A 16260-nucleotide genomic window follows, 5' to 3' on the forward strand; every position below is an offset into this window, starting at 1 on the left:
AGTCACCTGAGCATGTATGTATGGAAAGAAGCTCAAAAAAGGTAAAGCAGTAGTGGAAGGAAAGCTGTAGCCAGCTGCATGAAGTTAGCTGAGTTTTCTTTATAACAGGAGATTCTTTACCCCTTCTACCTTGGGGTGAAAACATTCACTCCTCTTGAATGCGTGAATGTTATTTACATTCATACCTACACTTCAGCTCAGAGACTTGGTTTTTCAGTATTCACAAAGCATAATTAATATTTTTAATGTTATTTAATGTAAATATAAAAGCTCAGCACAACAGGTGTAATGTCACAAGCAGAAGAAACAGAATATGAAGGAGAACATCATTCAACTACATTAGAAATCTAACTGAAAATAACAGGAGTCTTCAAAGTTCAAAGTATTCAAGAATGGCCTTTTCAGACTCTAATAATACCTATATTTTATTCGTAGAGTTAATCTGTGTGATTTTAATACGAGATAGTTTTTCCCCAATTGGACTGTATTTTTGATCTAAGTTGGGTTTCATAAAACCACAGAATCACAGAATATGCTGAGTTGGAAGGGATCCGCAAGGATCATCAAGTCCAATCCTCTGCCCTGCACAGGACCATCCCCAAGAGTTCCATCATGTGTCTGAGAGCATCCTCCAAATGCCTCTTAAACTCTCTCAAGCTTGGTGCTGTGACCACTTCTCTGGAACCTGAGCCTGTTCCAGTGCCCAGCCACCCTCTTGGTGAAGAACCTTTTTCTAATACCCAAACTAAACCTCCCCTGTCTCAGCTTCAGGTCATTCCCTCTGGTCCTGTCATTGGTCACCACAGAGAAGAGAGATCAGTGTCTGCCCCTCCTCTTCCCCTCCCGAGGAAGCTGTAACTTTAGTGAGATCTCCCCTCAGTCTCCTCTTCTCCAGCCTGAAAAGATCAAGTGCCCTGAGCCACTTCTCACACAGCTTCCCCTCAAGGCCCTTCACCATCTTCATTGCCCTCCTTTGGACACTCTTCAATAGCTTAATATCTTTCTTATATCGTGGTGCCCAAAACTGCACAAGGTGAGGCTGCCCCAGTGCAGAGCAGAGCGGGACAATCCCCTCCCTTGACCGGCTGGCGATGCTTTGCCTGATGCCCCCCAGGACACTGTTGGCCCCCTGGCTGCCAGGGCACTGCTGACTCATATTCAACTTGCCATCAACCAGGACCCCAGGTCCCTTTCAGTGGCACTGCTTTCCAGCACCTCATTCCCCAGTCTGTATGAACATCCGGGGTTGCCCTATCCCAGGTGCAGAATCCAGCACTTCCCCTTGTTGAATTTCATATGGCTGGTGACTGCCCAGTCCTTTCATTTGTCAAGGTCTCTCTGCAGGGCCTCCCTGCCTTCCAGGGAGTCAACAGCTCCTCTGAGTTTTGTATCATCTGCAAACTTGCTTATTATCCTCTCCAGTCCTGCATCCAAATAATTTATGAAGATGTTGAAGAGCGCAGGGCCTAAGATGGAGCTCTGTGGAACCCCACTAGTGACAGGTCACCAGTCTGGTGTTCCCCCATTCACTGTTACCCTCTGTGCTCCACCCGTGAGCCAATTGCTCACCCACCACATGGTGTGTTTATCCAGCTGTGTGCTGGACATTTTGTCCAGAAGGATCCTATCAGATACAATATCAAAAGCTTTGCTGAAATCCAAAAAGATTACATCAACAAGCTTCCCTTGATCAACTAGGTGGGTTACCTTGTCATAAAAGGAAATTAGGTTTGATAAGTACACAAAAGATAAACTCAAAGTGTACTGAATTATCTATGTGCACTTTTACCTCTAGGAACCTTGACCAAAACTGAGTTGGAGATGATCTAATATCTTCTGAAACTAACAGAGTCTTTTCAAAGGTTAAAGCCTTTAAAGCCACCAAGGGAAACGGTGGCATAAGTAAACTTGACTGCAACTATGTGATCTTTATTCATCAGAGCCATTTAAGATGGGAAATTCATATTAAACCTTCAAACAACTAAACCAAAAAATACTCTAGAAGTATCCAGATGTGAAATAAAGACTATGGGATTTAAATAATTTAAATTATTTATAAGAAATTTCCATAATTTTTCTTTAATAATCCAGTATACTCCTTCGTCATAAAAACTTCCATTGCTCCTTCTTTATATTGCCTGAGACAACTGGAGACAACTATGATGAAACACTGCAAGGCTTTCTGTTAACTCCAGTGTTATGATAACATCTCATTCATGACCATGCTGTTCATGCAACCATTAATTAAAAGGAACTCCATACAGAGGTTATTGAGGCAATGGAATATATTTCTGAGTATTTGGTACTGAGAAGTAAAATTAAAAAATGCTATTATATTAGTATCACATTAATTTAAATAATGTATATATATAGACACATTATTTTGCTATGCAGTAAGCATGTACAACAGAAAATAAACTACTTTAAGAAATGAGATTTCTTGGCATTTTCTTCTCTATCCTGTATCCTTTTACTAAGGACTGGTTTCTCAGAAGTCCAAGTGTTTCAGCTGCTTTCTTTCACTTCCCATTATACCAAAGGAAATTGATCTTAAACAACAGAATTTTAGCTACTTTAACATCTTTGGGTCAGCTTTCTTTTCAGGGTCCATTTCTGAGTGGTGCTGACCACCCTCAGTCCTTTTGGAAGTTAAAACCTGAACTGAGGCAGTTAAGGGTATTTTCAGCAGCTTTTCTCTGCCCGCTGGTTGCTCAAAGTCCCATGAAAAGCAGATATTACCTTTCTTTGTGAGAACCTGGGGTACACAAGGGCTGGTAGGTGCTGTTTGCAGGTTGGACCCTGGCCCTAAAGCCTTGCTCTTCCCTCAAAGCATGCAGACACCAGCAGCAATGGAAAGCCCCTGCAGCAGCCTCTGCACACCACAGAACACAAAATGTCATCTCACAGACTGTATAATTCACTTTTTACCCACTTTTCAGTGCAGTGACACACTGTGTAGTATTCACATGCACCATTTATACAGGCAACAGAAAAATCCAAGAAATAAAGTGCAACATCCAAGCTACATCTTAGCTACTGTCAGTTTACAGTCACACTCAAATGCTTGGTAAAATTAAGTCAGACTTTGTCCTGAGAATCTCAGAGCTGGAGATAACATACTGTAATTACATTACCTCTTCATTCCCCTTTTTCCTGTCCCACTCCTTCAGCTGCTCCCATCTTCCCTTTTACCTGAGTCTGCCATAACTGTTATTGAGACTTTGGCCATGCAAACATCTGACCCCCCCATTCAGCCTGGCAGAGGTGGCAGGGGGATGGCTAGGGACCATTCCCAGAGGAATGACAAGGATATCAACAGCTGGTTGATATTTCTGGCTTGCAGTAGGTACAGGCAGGAATAATTCTCATCTTTCCAATCTCTGTTTTTTCAGGTTGATTATTGGCTTCACTCGAAATGCAAAACTAACAGCTTAAAAGCTGTTACACAAGCAGCTGGTGCTTGCTGCAGACAGGACAAGGTTGCTCCTTTTTCAGGCAGGGTTTCAGTGGAGAAGTCAGGATCTCAGTTCAAGACTCCCAGATCCCCAGTCGATCTTTAGCCACTGAATTATCCTTTCACTCCAATTGTTCCATCAGTACTTTCCAGGCTACATTGGCTCCTTCCATATTTTGCTGCTTCAGCTTCTGTAAACTGTAGTTAGTAGGGTTTGATTATTACCACACTGTGATAGTACCAGGATCATTCATTAGAAACCAGAAATAACTGCACCAGAGTTTAAGTTTTCCTTAGCAATCACTTTAGTATATGTGAAGAAATCCTGCCAGGTTAAACAAAGAGTTTCACATCATAAGGTCGCATCAAAAACCTTTTCTCCTTTTCCGGAACAGATGATCAGTTACAGCAGATAACTAAGTTGATTTGAAAACCATATTAATTAAAAAAAAATCAAACTGTTAAGTCATACTGTTCCGAAAAGATAGTTTATTGCAAGCATTAAAGGCTCCAGTTATGTTAAAAGGAAGATTTTTAATGGTTGAACTGTTGGACCAAGAGCTAGAACTCGGGAAACCTTTTGCATTTCTGTCATTTGTCTATCATGTAATGTGTGCAATAGTCAAGCAGTTGTACCTCTATCTTCATCAACATGTTTGTTTAATATTTCTGATCAGAGAGCCTCAGTTAGCATTTGTAAACTCCTGTGCAGCTCTGAAGAACGTGTTTTTTCAGACATGGCGACTGAAGATCATGTAAGCTTAAAACATAAACTAATATTCTGAGTATCTCAAGCCAAAGGTGCCAGCAGACCAATATATCTTTACAGTAAAAAACCATGTAACTGTTGACTCTTATAGATGTTTCTAAACTAACTGTTCACATTCCTTGAATTCATGATCCATTACACCTGTGCAAACTGTAAAATGTTACCAGATCATTGTACACTTTCTACATGTTGAAACGAAGAATGACGCTACAAAGAAATAATAAATTAAATCTCCTTTTTGTATAAAGTTACAGCTTCTTATGTAGACTTTTTCTAAGTAGTTTAAATGTGGACCTACAGCAGTGCCTATTCATTTTACTATTTCCACTAAATGCATAGACTTCCAATTTTGAATCTTTGAATCTCTCTCCTACTGAAAAAAGTTCAAATACGGTAATGAAAAACAACAGAAGATAAGAACTGGATTTACAAAGAGGAGTTGGATTTGCAAACCACTATTTTGGTTACATTTTGATTCAATGAGTTTTGTAAGACTATGTCATTTATCATATAAATTTTAGACACAGCTGCAGTTTTCTATTCAGTCTGTGAGTAAATGTGGAACTTGGCAGCTCCTAGAGATTCATGTCCAAGCAAGGACAAATTACAAACTTCTTGTTATTGCTCAAATGCACTTCTTTATGGAAAAAATAACTTAAACACAGAAATGCATTGCCGTAAGCAAAGAGGAAGCTTTGGAAAGTTTGTGACGAAGTTCTCCTGTCACATTGCACTCACCTTTATGAGTCAGTGTGGGATGGTTTGTTCCGAGATTGTCCTCCCTTGAGTTTTTAGGATTCTTTATGTAACTTAAATTTTACATAATTTAAAAAATGTTGTGTTTAAGGTCTTCACCAAAATAAATGTTTTGAAAAAGATATTTTAAAAAAAAATTTTGACAGAAGTGAAGCATATGGTTTCATTTGAGATGTATTTTTATACTGTTTCATTTATTTAATAAAAGAAGTAAAGTTTTAAACAGGATGGTGTTTAAATAAAATAAATACTGTACATTTAAAATCTTCAAATTAAATCTTGGACTATTCAGAGTTTTCTCCATTGTGATGGTATTAACTGGAACAGCTTTTTTAATTTATCAATTTTATCTGTGTTTGCATAACTCTAACTTATTATCTTTTAATGAATAAAAGACTGGAATAAAAGTGTTTATCATGATAGGGAAGTTCATAATAAGGTATCACCATTCTGTGTCTCATGGTTTTTCATTTTAACTCTTTAATACTTATCCAACAAGAATGGACACAGTTGAAAGAGTTGGTTAGGTAGCCAATGGGAAGAAAGTTTTCCTGTAAGAAGTACTCCAGTCTCACTGTTTTTTTTTAAAAACTTGAAAGCCTGTATTGTTTACACAGATACACTTAAGGAGACTTGTATTACAATCTGAGATGCAATAGATATTATCTTTTTAAAATACTGCTTTCCCCCAGCTCCTTGGCATGGTTTCTCACTAAGGTTAGCAGGGGAAGGAGCTCCCACCACAACAAAACCCTAGTTCTAAGTTTTTCATTGTGTGCATTGGCACTCAGAGAACAGTTCAGAGTTGTTGATGAAATCATTATTGTTATGGACATGGTTATTCATACAAAGGAACTTTTAATTGTCAAGGACCTACGCTTGAGAGCACAGGATGGCAAGAGTCATGATATATAGCTTGTGTTATTTCACAATGCTGTAACAATTGTGGATAGAGCCTTCCCAAATCTTCATTCGCAAAGGCTAGCCATGAATTTCACAATGAGAATGAAATATTTCACATGCCTTGAAAATTACTACAGCTGACGTTTGGAAAAGTTAAAAAAAAAAATCCTGGGGCTTTCTTCCAAAATGTAACATCACACACATCGTGCATGGCCAACAGAACACTCAGACACCACTCAGTCACTCAGTTGTGCCTCAGGATGCATCTTTGAATTCTCTCAGTAACCTCTGTACTGCTCCTTACCAGCTGTTTCTGGATTTGAAACTTTGTCTAAATTGCCAGGAAGAACAAGGAGTAGGTATGTCTATCTTTTTTTTTTTTTAATGTCTTATTTTTATTAAAATCATTTATATATTTTCTCTAAAAAGCCAAATTGTTATGCTCTCAGTTCTGACCTTTGCAGTCTAGTAAGACTTTCCCTTTCTTTTTAACCATGAAAGTAACTCTGAAGGTCAGTATTAGTTTATGTGTAAAAGCAAGATTCATTTTACCTAATTACCCTAACTGGGTAATGAGAATTAATAGTAAAAATGCTGATAGATTCACTGTACATGGAAATTCATCAGAAATCAGCTCAAAGTAAGAAAAGTATGCCATTATTTGTATAAAAGATGACTGGAATGTGTTAAGTACATAAACTGAAAACCATCCTTGTGGATAATTTTCCATTAGTACTAAATATTTTAAAATAGTTAGAGAAGAAAATTGTCTTTGAGGAAGAAATAAAATTAAACAACTAAAAAAAAATTGCATTTTCTGACAAGAGGACATCTGGAGCTCTGAATTTATAGAAGGTTTGCTGTAGCACTCACTCGGACACTGACTAGCAGACTGAAGAAATTTTTGCAATGATGAACTCTGCAGAATCTTCAGGTACAATTGCTACATGAACAAGAATTCAGACTTAGTTGTTACTAAGATCTATTTTTGTTGGAAAATAAATGTTCCTGATGTTTTTAGTTTACCCCATCATGAACGAATTTGTGACTCCAGCCCAGCGATCACATCTGAGGTAACTGGCATAAGCTGATAGCAAGAAGTCATCAGGAAATGGGCAAGAAAGGACAATAAGAACTTCTTTTTCTTCTCTATTTAGTAGAAGAAATAATTCTGATTATGTTTAACTGTTATCTGTCTTTTACATTATTTTTGACTTATAATGTTACAGATTTTCTACCGTTGCTCTCACGCCTTAGGCTATAATAAGGTTAGATTGCTACTGTCTCACAAATAGCCCCTTTGATGCTAATGAGCCATTTATTTGCTAAATATATCTCATCTGTAGTTTTACATCCTCTTGAATTTTCTTAGTTTGCGTGAGGCTGTCTGCAAACTAGGTAATATTCAGACTGTTGTGAGGGAAGATGTTCAAATCCAGAGAGCTGTGTTAACTCAGGCAGCAGCTCAGTTCCCTGTCAAGACTGTCAGCTTGAGTGAGTTTATGAACTCAGATACAATTTAGCTGCTCACTTAATTCTACAATGGTGAAAAATGTTCTGTGCATTAGTACCAAATAGCATGATGTGGAATATCAGTACTTAACTAATTCCTAGAGGTGTCACAGAGAGAAGTATGGCAAGCTGCTCAGATACATATATCACTGATACATATATCACTTTTACATGTATATGTAAAAGAGATGAACGATGGTCCTAAATGCTGTCTTCGGAAATTCCATCCTTAGCTGTGTAAAATTACAGAAACTGAAAGAGCAAAGTTAAATAGCTGCAGCAGAAAGTTAACATTCACAATGACTGATAGCAAAATACTGATTTTTTTCAAATGCATTCTTTTTTATGATTGACATGCTCTACTTGCCTGAAGTGTTAGATGACACCACAGGCTCAGTAATATCTTGCCTGCCATAATGATTCTGAGACTGAATGCCTGTAAAAAACAAGATACAGGCACTATGGTCGAGCATGGCAACACCAGAAAAATGAAGTCAATGCAGGAGTCAGCTCTGACAACTCAGTGGATTTTCATGAGGATAAGGGTTTACCTGTCCTCTCACTTGGGAGACTGGGACAGCCTCTCTCCAGCTGAACTCAATGAAGTTTTTGAACTGTAGAGGAGTAAATTTAGAGCTGCAGAGACTTTTCCTCCAGGCAAGATTTTGAGCACAAGGTTTTGGAGGAGTCATGTTTTATTATTCAAACTGCTGACATTTGAGGGCAATAAACTGTCTAATCTAAGCAATTTTGAACCCGAAGTTCAGGATGGGAGAAACTGAGAAGGAGTAAAAGAATGCAAAGTTCAAATAACAAGTGATGTCCATAGAGAGTGAGCAGCTTTTTCAGTTCTGGGGAAACAGGCATCATCCTGCTTAAGCAGGATGATAGAATACAATAATATATTAATATATATATTTTATATATATATAATAGTATACACAGCATAGTAAATAAGAGTAAGAGAAAGGGCAGGGAACAATGCAAAGCTGGCTTTGTGTCAGCAGCGTGACTCCCTCTACTCTCAGGGAGATGGAATTCTCCCGTGTCTGTTTCTGTCATCAGTCTGGAAGAGACATACAGAACTACTTACACTAATTTGGTACTTTCCTTCCGCTGTGCCACTTTAAACAATGGAAGCAAGGAGAGGAAATTTCATAGGATGTAGAGTAAGTTACATCCTTGCTAATACTGTGAACATTTCTCACTGTTGCACATAACAAGTATGGATTGATCTAGCCTATAATAATCAGTGAGGACTAAAAAGAACTTCCAGCAGTTAAAAAGTTTGTTACAGCACTCATGGGAGACAACTGTTGCAATTGTATGCTTCTTCTTTGCAGTCATTCGCTCTCATTTGAAAGACGTCTTCTGTTCACTTCGGAATTTTTAAAAAAATGACTGAAACTCCTCTACTGAATATTACCTCCTCAAACCAGAGTGAAAACAGAAGCAATTCAGCTATTTGCCCAGAGCAGGATGACTGGTGGGACATCGTGTATTATATAGTGCCCAAGTACCTCAACGCTGTCTGTGCTATTGGAATGCCCGGAAATGTATTTGTTCTCCTCATTTATTCACTGCACAAGGACCCCCTGAAGATAGCTGAAATCTACCTGATGAACCTAGCTGTTGCTGATCTTATCTTCCTCATGGGCCTCCCTTTCTGGGCAGAGAACATCAGGAATGAATTTAACTGGCCATTTGGCAGTTTCCTTTGCCGCAGCAACAGTGCATCCATCAGCCTAAACATGTACACCAGCATCTACTTGCTGGTGGCAGTCAGCGTGGATCGCTACTTGACTCTTGCCCATACCTTGAACCACAGACGGATACGGAGCAAAACTATTGCCAAAGGGATCTGCTTGCTCATCTGGTTCTTTGGCATCCTCCTCAGCATCCCAGTTTTTATGTTTCGGACCGTGAAAGACTATCCCCTGTGGAATATTTCAGCATGCACTTTGGACTTCCCCACCCCATCGTGGAAAACAGCTGAAAGCCTGGTACGCAGTGTAGTCGGATTTGTGTTGCCATCTACAGCAATCATCTCCCTTAATTTCTCTACCATTAGGTCCCTACAAAAAAAAACAAGAGCACGAAGAGCACTCGGGACAAAGGACTGCAAGGGGCACAAAGGCACGAAAGCTACCAGGCTGATCCTCACAGTGATACTGATGTTTCTTTTCTGTTGGACTCCTCACCATTTTTTTGTATTCCTTGATACATTATACCATACAGAAGTGATCAAAGGCTGCTTCTGGGAGGAACTGCTCAATTTTGGGGAGCAGTTTGCTTATATGCTGGCTACCACCAACAGTTGCATCAACCCTGTGATTTATGTCTTTGTTGGGAAATACTTCAGGCAAAAGGCTTTAGAAGTTTTTTCACAGCTTATTCCCTGTGGATTTCCTTTGAAATGGGTATCTTTGAAAGAAATGTCATCAAATTTCAATGTGTTTTCAGTCAGAAGTAGTTTAACTTAATGAATATCATTTCCATCTTCATTTTTATATTGCAACTTATTTAATGCCATTGTAAATAGCATTAAAAATTAATATGAATTGCACTGACCTGCCATTCGCAGACTAAGATAATTAGCTACTAAAGTAAATCACTTGATTGCTTATTTGTCCTCAGGTTTACTTTTTCATGTCTGTGTTATCCATCCAAATACATAACATGTGATACTAGAAATTTATACCAAATAACCTAATCTCTTTTACCAATTACCAATGACTTGAAAGAAAAACTCTTTCAAGATACCAGAAAATATTACAGAAAACCATAAGCCAGCTGAACATTTTACTTCATTGTATCTGTCATGACACCTAAAATACCAAATTGCAACAGGTGTTACAGAGCAAATATGAGCTTAATCTTTAGTTGATAACTGCATTTGAGCAATTATAGAATACCTCCAGTTATTTTGAACAACATTTTAAATGGTTTGCATTTTCACAGTAACATGGAAAATCTGAATATTTTTTGTGCATTTCAATTACATTCAGCACATAAATATTGTACAAGATGATATACCACAAAGAAATTGTACATAAGCTGTAAAAAATGCAATGTAACACAGTAGCCTCCTCAAAATGACTTTTTTTACCCAATAAAATGTTACACAATTACTCATCAAGTGCATAAAGATCCTTTTTATTTTTTATGTGCGAAAATACCCGTGATGGCCATTGATATGGTATTCTTTTAGAATATCTTTCATCTGAGGCAAATCCTTAGAGACATATTTATATTTTTATGAACAAAAATTAATAAACTGCATAACATCTCATTTTTCATCATAGACTTTTTCTTTCTTATATTTTGTTTTTGTATTTTGTCTCTTTTCCCTGTTCCTTTTGCAGAAGAGCAAATATATAATTCTGTGATTAAAAATCCTTGTCGCTACCAAAATACAGACTCTGGTAGTAGAAGAAAACTTTTTTTCCATCACAGCCACAATTGCAGAGCAGACTTAAGGCAAGTGAGATATCTGTTTCCACAGCTCTAAAAGTATGTGTATGTACAGAAGTGGAAAAAGATATAGTGCAGCCTGTTCAGCCAGAAAGATAGTGAGAGCACAAAGGAGCATACATTTGTATAACAATTTGTATAACAATTCATTTAATTAGTCATCATAAAACCTGTTTGGTCTTGCACTCACTGTAATAGCACTGCATTTTCTGCAGTTCTTTTTAGTGTTGCCATTTTGAATATGGAATTAATCTTGTATTTGATTGTAGAAATCTACCTGTTCAACTTCATTGCAGTAGGATTAGTGTTAGTTTTTAATGATTCTCTCAAACATTTTGAATCTGAACAGCTGAAGCCCTTTGAAGACTTAAAAATCTATCTTTCTCCAATGACGGTTTAGGAATTAAGGGTGAACTAAGGGAGGAAGAATTACTCATAGGTTTACTAGTTTCACTCCTTCTATGACAGCTGTTTTTAAAATAAATGCAAGGCTTAGCAGTAACAACGGCATGTGAAGTCCCCTGAGTCATCTGAGATCAAATCCTCATTCCTGTTTATTGTAAACTGTTGAACACTGTATTTATTTAATAAATCCCCAGCTGAATCCTTAATTAAAAAAACTTTCAAGTGGAGATATTTTATGAGGGGAAAAAAAGACAAAAAAAGGCAAAAAAAAAGGTAAAAAATAAAATAAGCTGAAATCATGAAAAAGAAGGGTAGAAACAGAAGTGCCATTTTCCCTCTATGGATGAGGACCTTAAAAGGGAAAAATATTTTGTCTTGTCTGACTGACACTAGTCCATGTTATACAATGTACACAAATAAAGGGAAAAACACTTCTTGAGTTCTGTGGCATATTTAGAGTATGAGCTAATAGATTAAAAATCAGTCTGAAATCTGAATTTAATGGAAAGCCTCCTGTTTCCTCCAATAGGCAAGTGACAAGGGCTTTCATGAAAGTCCTGCCTCTTTTACATATGTACAGCTGTCAGGACAAGCATCTATAGTCTAAATACTGCTTTAAACCATTTAAAAAGGTCTTGCAAATCAATGGATTTACCCTCCAATATGATTGTATGTAAATGTATGCATTCCTGACTGTATATTAGGGTCTACTGCTCATTAGTGGCGCTTTTTCCCTTCACTGCTTGCTGTACTGCTCACTGTGTTGTGCCTGGGGACGTTTCAATAACAGCCATGGTGATGCTCCTAGGCTGGCAGGTGACCAGAGTCCTGCTGCTGTGTCTGTGCTGCTGTGCTGGACAGGGTGGAACTCTGGTGTGAACTTGAGTTGAAGGGACTGTGACATACGGAGGAATCCATAATGGAGCAGAAATCCACCTGTAGCCTGCGGAGGACCACAGACCAGAGCAGGTGGATGCCTGAAGGATGATGTGACCCCCTGAGAAGCCCATGCTGGAGCAGGTTTGCTGGCAGGACCTGTGACCCCATGGGGGTGCCATACTGGGGCAGTTTAAGCACTGCAGCCCATGGGAAGGATCCAGGTTGGAGAAGTTCAAGGAGGACTATCTCCCATGGGTGGGACCCCATGCTGGAGCAGGGGAAGCAAAGATTCCCTTGCAGCCTTTGGTGCAGACCATGGTGAAGCAGGCTGTCCCCCTGCAGCCTGTGGAGGACTGTGATGTACTATACTTATGGTGGATTTTAGCAGGAAACCCTGCTGCAGGCTGGAAACAAGGGGAGGAGTTCATCACAATGTTAAGTCCTATAACCTGGCACAAAAGGACTAGGGTTGGAGATTGTAATTAATGTGCCTTTAAATTATGGTAACCCATGATTTGAGTTGCATGTTACAGGAATTGCTACAGCAGAAACCACCAAACCAATAGAGGAGAAGCCTTAAAAAAGAAGTATAAGTGCATCAGTGACCAGATCTGAGCTGGCTTTGGTGCCCAGTAACTCCAAGAAGCAGACTCCACTCCCCATGGGTTGTTCTTTTGAATAAACATCCTTTTTAGCTTTTCTTCTGTTACTTCTCACACTCCCGATAAACACTGTCAAGCATTAATCATTAAAAGACTTCTCTGCTGCAATACGAATCTTTTACAGTTGAGATACCAGCACCCTAAGAGCTTGTAAGTATAAATTAACTTGTTCTCCTCGTCCATCTGTATTGAATTAGTGTATTTCATATTTTAATAATAATTTCTCTAGGGCAAGGACTATCTTTTTGTTATCTGTTCAGGTCATGCTTAACACCCAGACTTTAGCTTATAGTAGAGCCCTCCTAGCCCTAGCACAATAAAACAACATTTAGGATTCACTGAAACCCATCTTAAGGAATAGTACAGACTGGATTGACATTTGCAGTACCAAAATATTTTGGCAAGCCATTTCAGTTTTACCAACTTTAGCTGTAAATGTAGATAGTTCACGTACTAGATTCCACCTTTAACAACAACAAGAACGACAGAAACCACCACCAAACTGAGCTGATTGATTTCTAAAACTGACACTGGAAGAAAAGGCACTGATCACTAAAAATAAAGACAGATGCATTGTAGGAGGCGTGTCCCAGGGGCAAGGGAATCAAGGGACATGCACAGGGACAGACAACCCATTTCAGAGATCTATAGCCACGTAGGCTTCTAACCTGCCAGGAGTCATCTTCCTGGGAAGAGAACTGTTTGTCATCCCTGTTAAAATCGCACCATATCAAGTAAAAGTATTGACTCTTGGATGGAAGAAAGCAGTTTGCTCACAGTACAGATGTGCTGGAGTTTTCACCAGCCAGATCCTCACACTGATGCTTAAATCCTGTGCAGTCACCTGTGACAGAGTTTCACGAGAGACCTGGTCACAGAGCAATCCACTTCACTGCTCATGGGTGCTGTGGGTCAAGGGATGTGGATGTCAAAAAAGCTGCTGCTTCACTGTCCCAGTTTGCTTCTTGGTGGACTCCCAACAGTAGAAAGGAATAAGTGACAAAAGCTTTGCCAAGATGGCAGGACCAGAATCAGACCGGGGAAATGGGGCTAGGTCTGGAGTTTAGTAGTGAACAGAGAAATATCTGATTGGACACTGGGAGTCAAGAAACAGAAGAAAAGGCTGAGGGGAAAGAATAAATCACCTACCAGTGCCTCCGTCAAGTCTTTTCCCCATGCTAGAGTGTATGGAGGAGCAGGGAGGTCAAAGTGACCAAAAGAAAGCATTGAGGGAGAAGGAGACAGGGACTGACTGTACCAGGAAACACAATGAGAAGCAGTGTGCGTGTGAAGGGGCTTTGACAATGAACTGAGAAAGAGTTTGGACCTGCTGGCAAGGACCAGAGTAAAGTACAAATAAAGGAAGAAGAAGATGTCTCAACATAGGACTTGGGATACTTTTTTCCCTTTAAAAAAAGCCGGTCAAAATTAAAAACATTAAAATCAATTAGAGAAATTTGAGTTTACCAAATCAAGTATTCAAGGGCCAGGAAATATTTGACTTAAGACTGTCCCTGAAATCTCAGTGTGGAGATTAGAAGATTAGAAGACATTCTAAAATAAGAGCTAATAGGAAGAATATTGTCATCTGCATAAATGTAGGAAGTAACATCCCCCTTTCTGACAAACAGTAGACATCACCTTTGGCTACTGGAAAGGAGGTGTCAAAACACCTTCATCGTAGAAGAGCAGGTCAGGGCTTTGGGTCCATCAGGAGGACAGGAGAAGAGCAAAACTTGGGATTCAAAAAAATTCTACTCTGTCAGCACGAAGAATAGATGGTAAATCATGCAAGAGCATGGTTTGGTTTTGGTTTTACTTTTTCATAAGAGAATTTGAAGCTCTAATGAAAAACAAGCCAATCTGAAGAGCATATCAGCTTATTTTAGTTACTCTGGTGTTTTAGCTGTTTTTTCCTTTGAGTTTTCAGCAGTTGTTGTTCATGCCAATCTCTTATTTCACACATGACTTGGAGTAAAATCCTGAGTATCTTTTCCAGCCTACTGGGCTAGATGAGGGACCTGCCCTCTCTTTCCTGAGCCACACACAATAGAGTGCCCTTGCAACTAGTATGTTTTTCCCTGGGGGAGGACAGCCAAGGACCCATTTAGTCACAGATGTCATGCCCTACCTGAATTCTTCAGAAGATGCTGCATTGCAAATGCCCACCATGCTAAGCAAGAGAAAATATTAGCAAAGCTCTGCTCCAAAGGAGGAGTGAATTCCATCTTCTTTCTATCCTTTTTTTTTTTTCTGTTGCAAAAAAGGAAGTCTTGCTGGAGATGTTCACTCTGCAGGTGCTCACAAAGAACCAAGATCTGACCCATTCTTGAGCCTCACCTTGGTTAGTAGGTGTGGCTTGAACAGATCCATCTGCCTCTCAGGATCAATCCATGGACAGCAATGCATCTGTTGTGGTTTTGGCTGGGATAGAGTTAGTTTTCTTCCTAGTGGCTGGTACAGTACTGTGTTTAGTTTTGAGAATAGTATTGACACTGTACTGATCACAGCCTACAGACAGGCAGGGCATTGGTCAATAAGTCATGAGCAACTGTATTATGCAGCACTTGTTTTTCTCTCTCTCTCTCTCTCGCTCTTTCTCCTTTTTAATTTCTATTATTATTATTATTGTTGTTGTTGTTGTTGTTGTTGTTGTTATTATCATTAGTATTATATTTTACTTTGTTTCAATTATCAAACTGTTCTTATCTCAACCCACGAGATAACCCAAGACATTTTTTCTGATTCTTCTCCCCATCCTACTGTCTCCATGGTGTCTGGTTGGTGGCTGGGATTAAACCACAATGTCATACTACCTTGTGTGAATAGTAAGCGGGAAGAAGCCTGCTTTAGCACTGCTCCTTAGTTTCTGGCAGGAGAACCTTGTCCACACAACTTACTTTGGCCATGCTGTTGCCAGAAATTCAGAAACTCTCTTCTGCTATCGAGCACTGGCCATGGGGAGTTATTAAATGACATGACACAGTAAAAGAGATCAATTAATTCAAAACTTCCTAGTTTTGTGCGTATGTGTGGGTGGTTGCAGTGCATTCTACAGGAAAACACCTTAGGAGGAACACAGCTTAGGGGCGGTCTGAAAAACTAAACACAATTCCAGTATGGGGTAGAAACTGGAATAGTTTATTGAATGTGAGAACACAGTTTTAAGGGCCTAGGGGGCTGGACATGTTAATAAGGAGGACAAGCTATGTTAATTAGGGGGTTACACAAGTTTTACTGCTGTTTAGCTAATTGGTTAATTTTTGTCTCAACCAAGATTACATAGAGGGAAGGGATTAAAGGGGTTCGGATATGACCTTAAACAATCATTTCAGAAAGTCTTTTTCTTAATTCTACTGGAGCTAGGCTAATTCCCAGGGTTGTACATCAACAAGTCTTGTGAGGAAGGTCCAACTTCTTCAGATCATGAGATTCTTGCCAGCCCC

General features: G+C 39.1%; 1 protein-coding gene across 1 annotated transcript; it reads left to right on the forward strand.

Annotated features, from left to right (window-relative positions):
- The first annotated feature begins 8768 nt into the window (after positions 1-8768).
- On the forward strand, positions 8769-9877 carry BDKRB1 (bradykinin receptor B1). The gene has a single exon (XM_027718362.2). The coding sequence runs from the start codon at positions 8792-8794 to the stop codon at positions 9875-9877; it is 1086 nt and encodes a 361-aa protein (XP_027574163.1). The 5' UTR covers positions 8769-8791.
- Positions 9878-16260: the final 6383 nt, after the last annotated feature.

The sequence above is a fragment of the Pipra filicauda genome, unplaced genomic scaffold (genome assembly GCF_003945595.2).
Source record: "Pipra filicauda isolate LSUMZ 115617 unplaced genomic scaffold, ASM394559v2 scaffold27_size4233163_pilon, whole genome shotgun sequence".
NCBI classification, from domain to species: Eukaryota; Metazoa; Chordata; class Aves; order Passeriformes; family Pipridae; genus Pipra; species Pipra filicauda.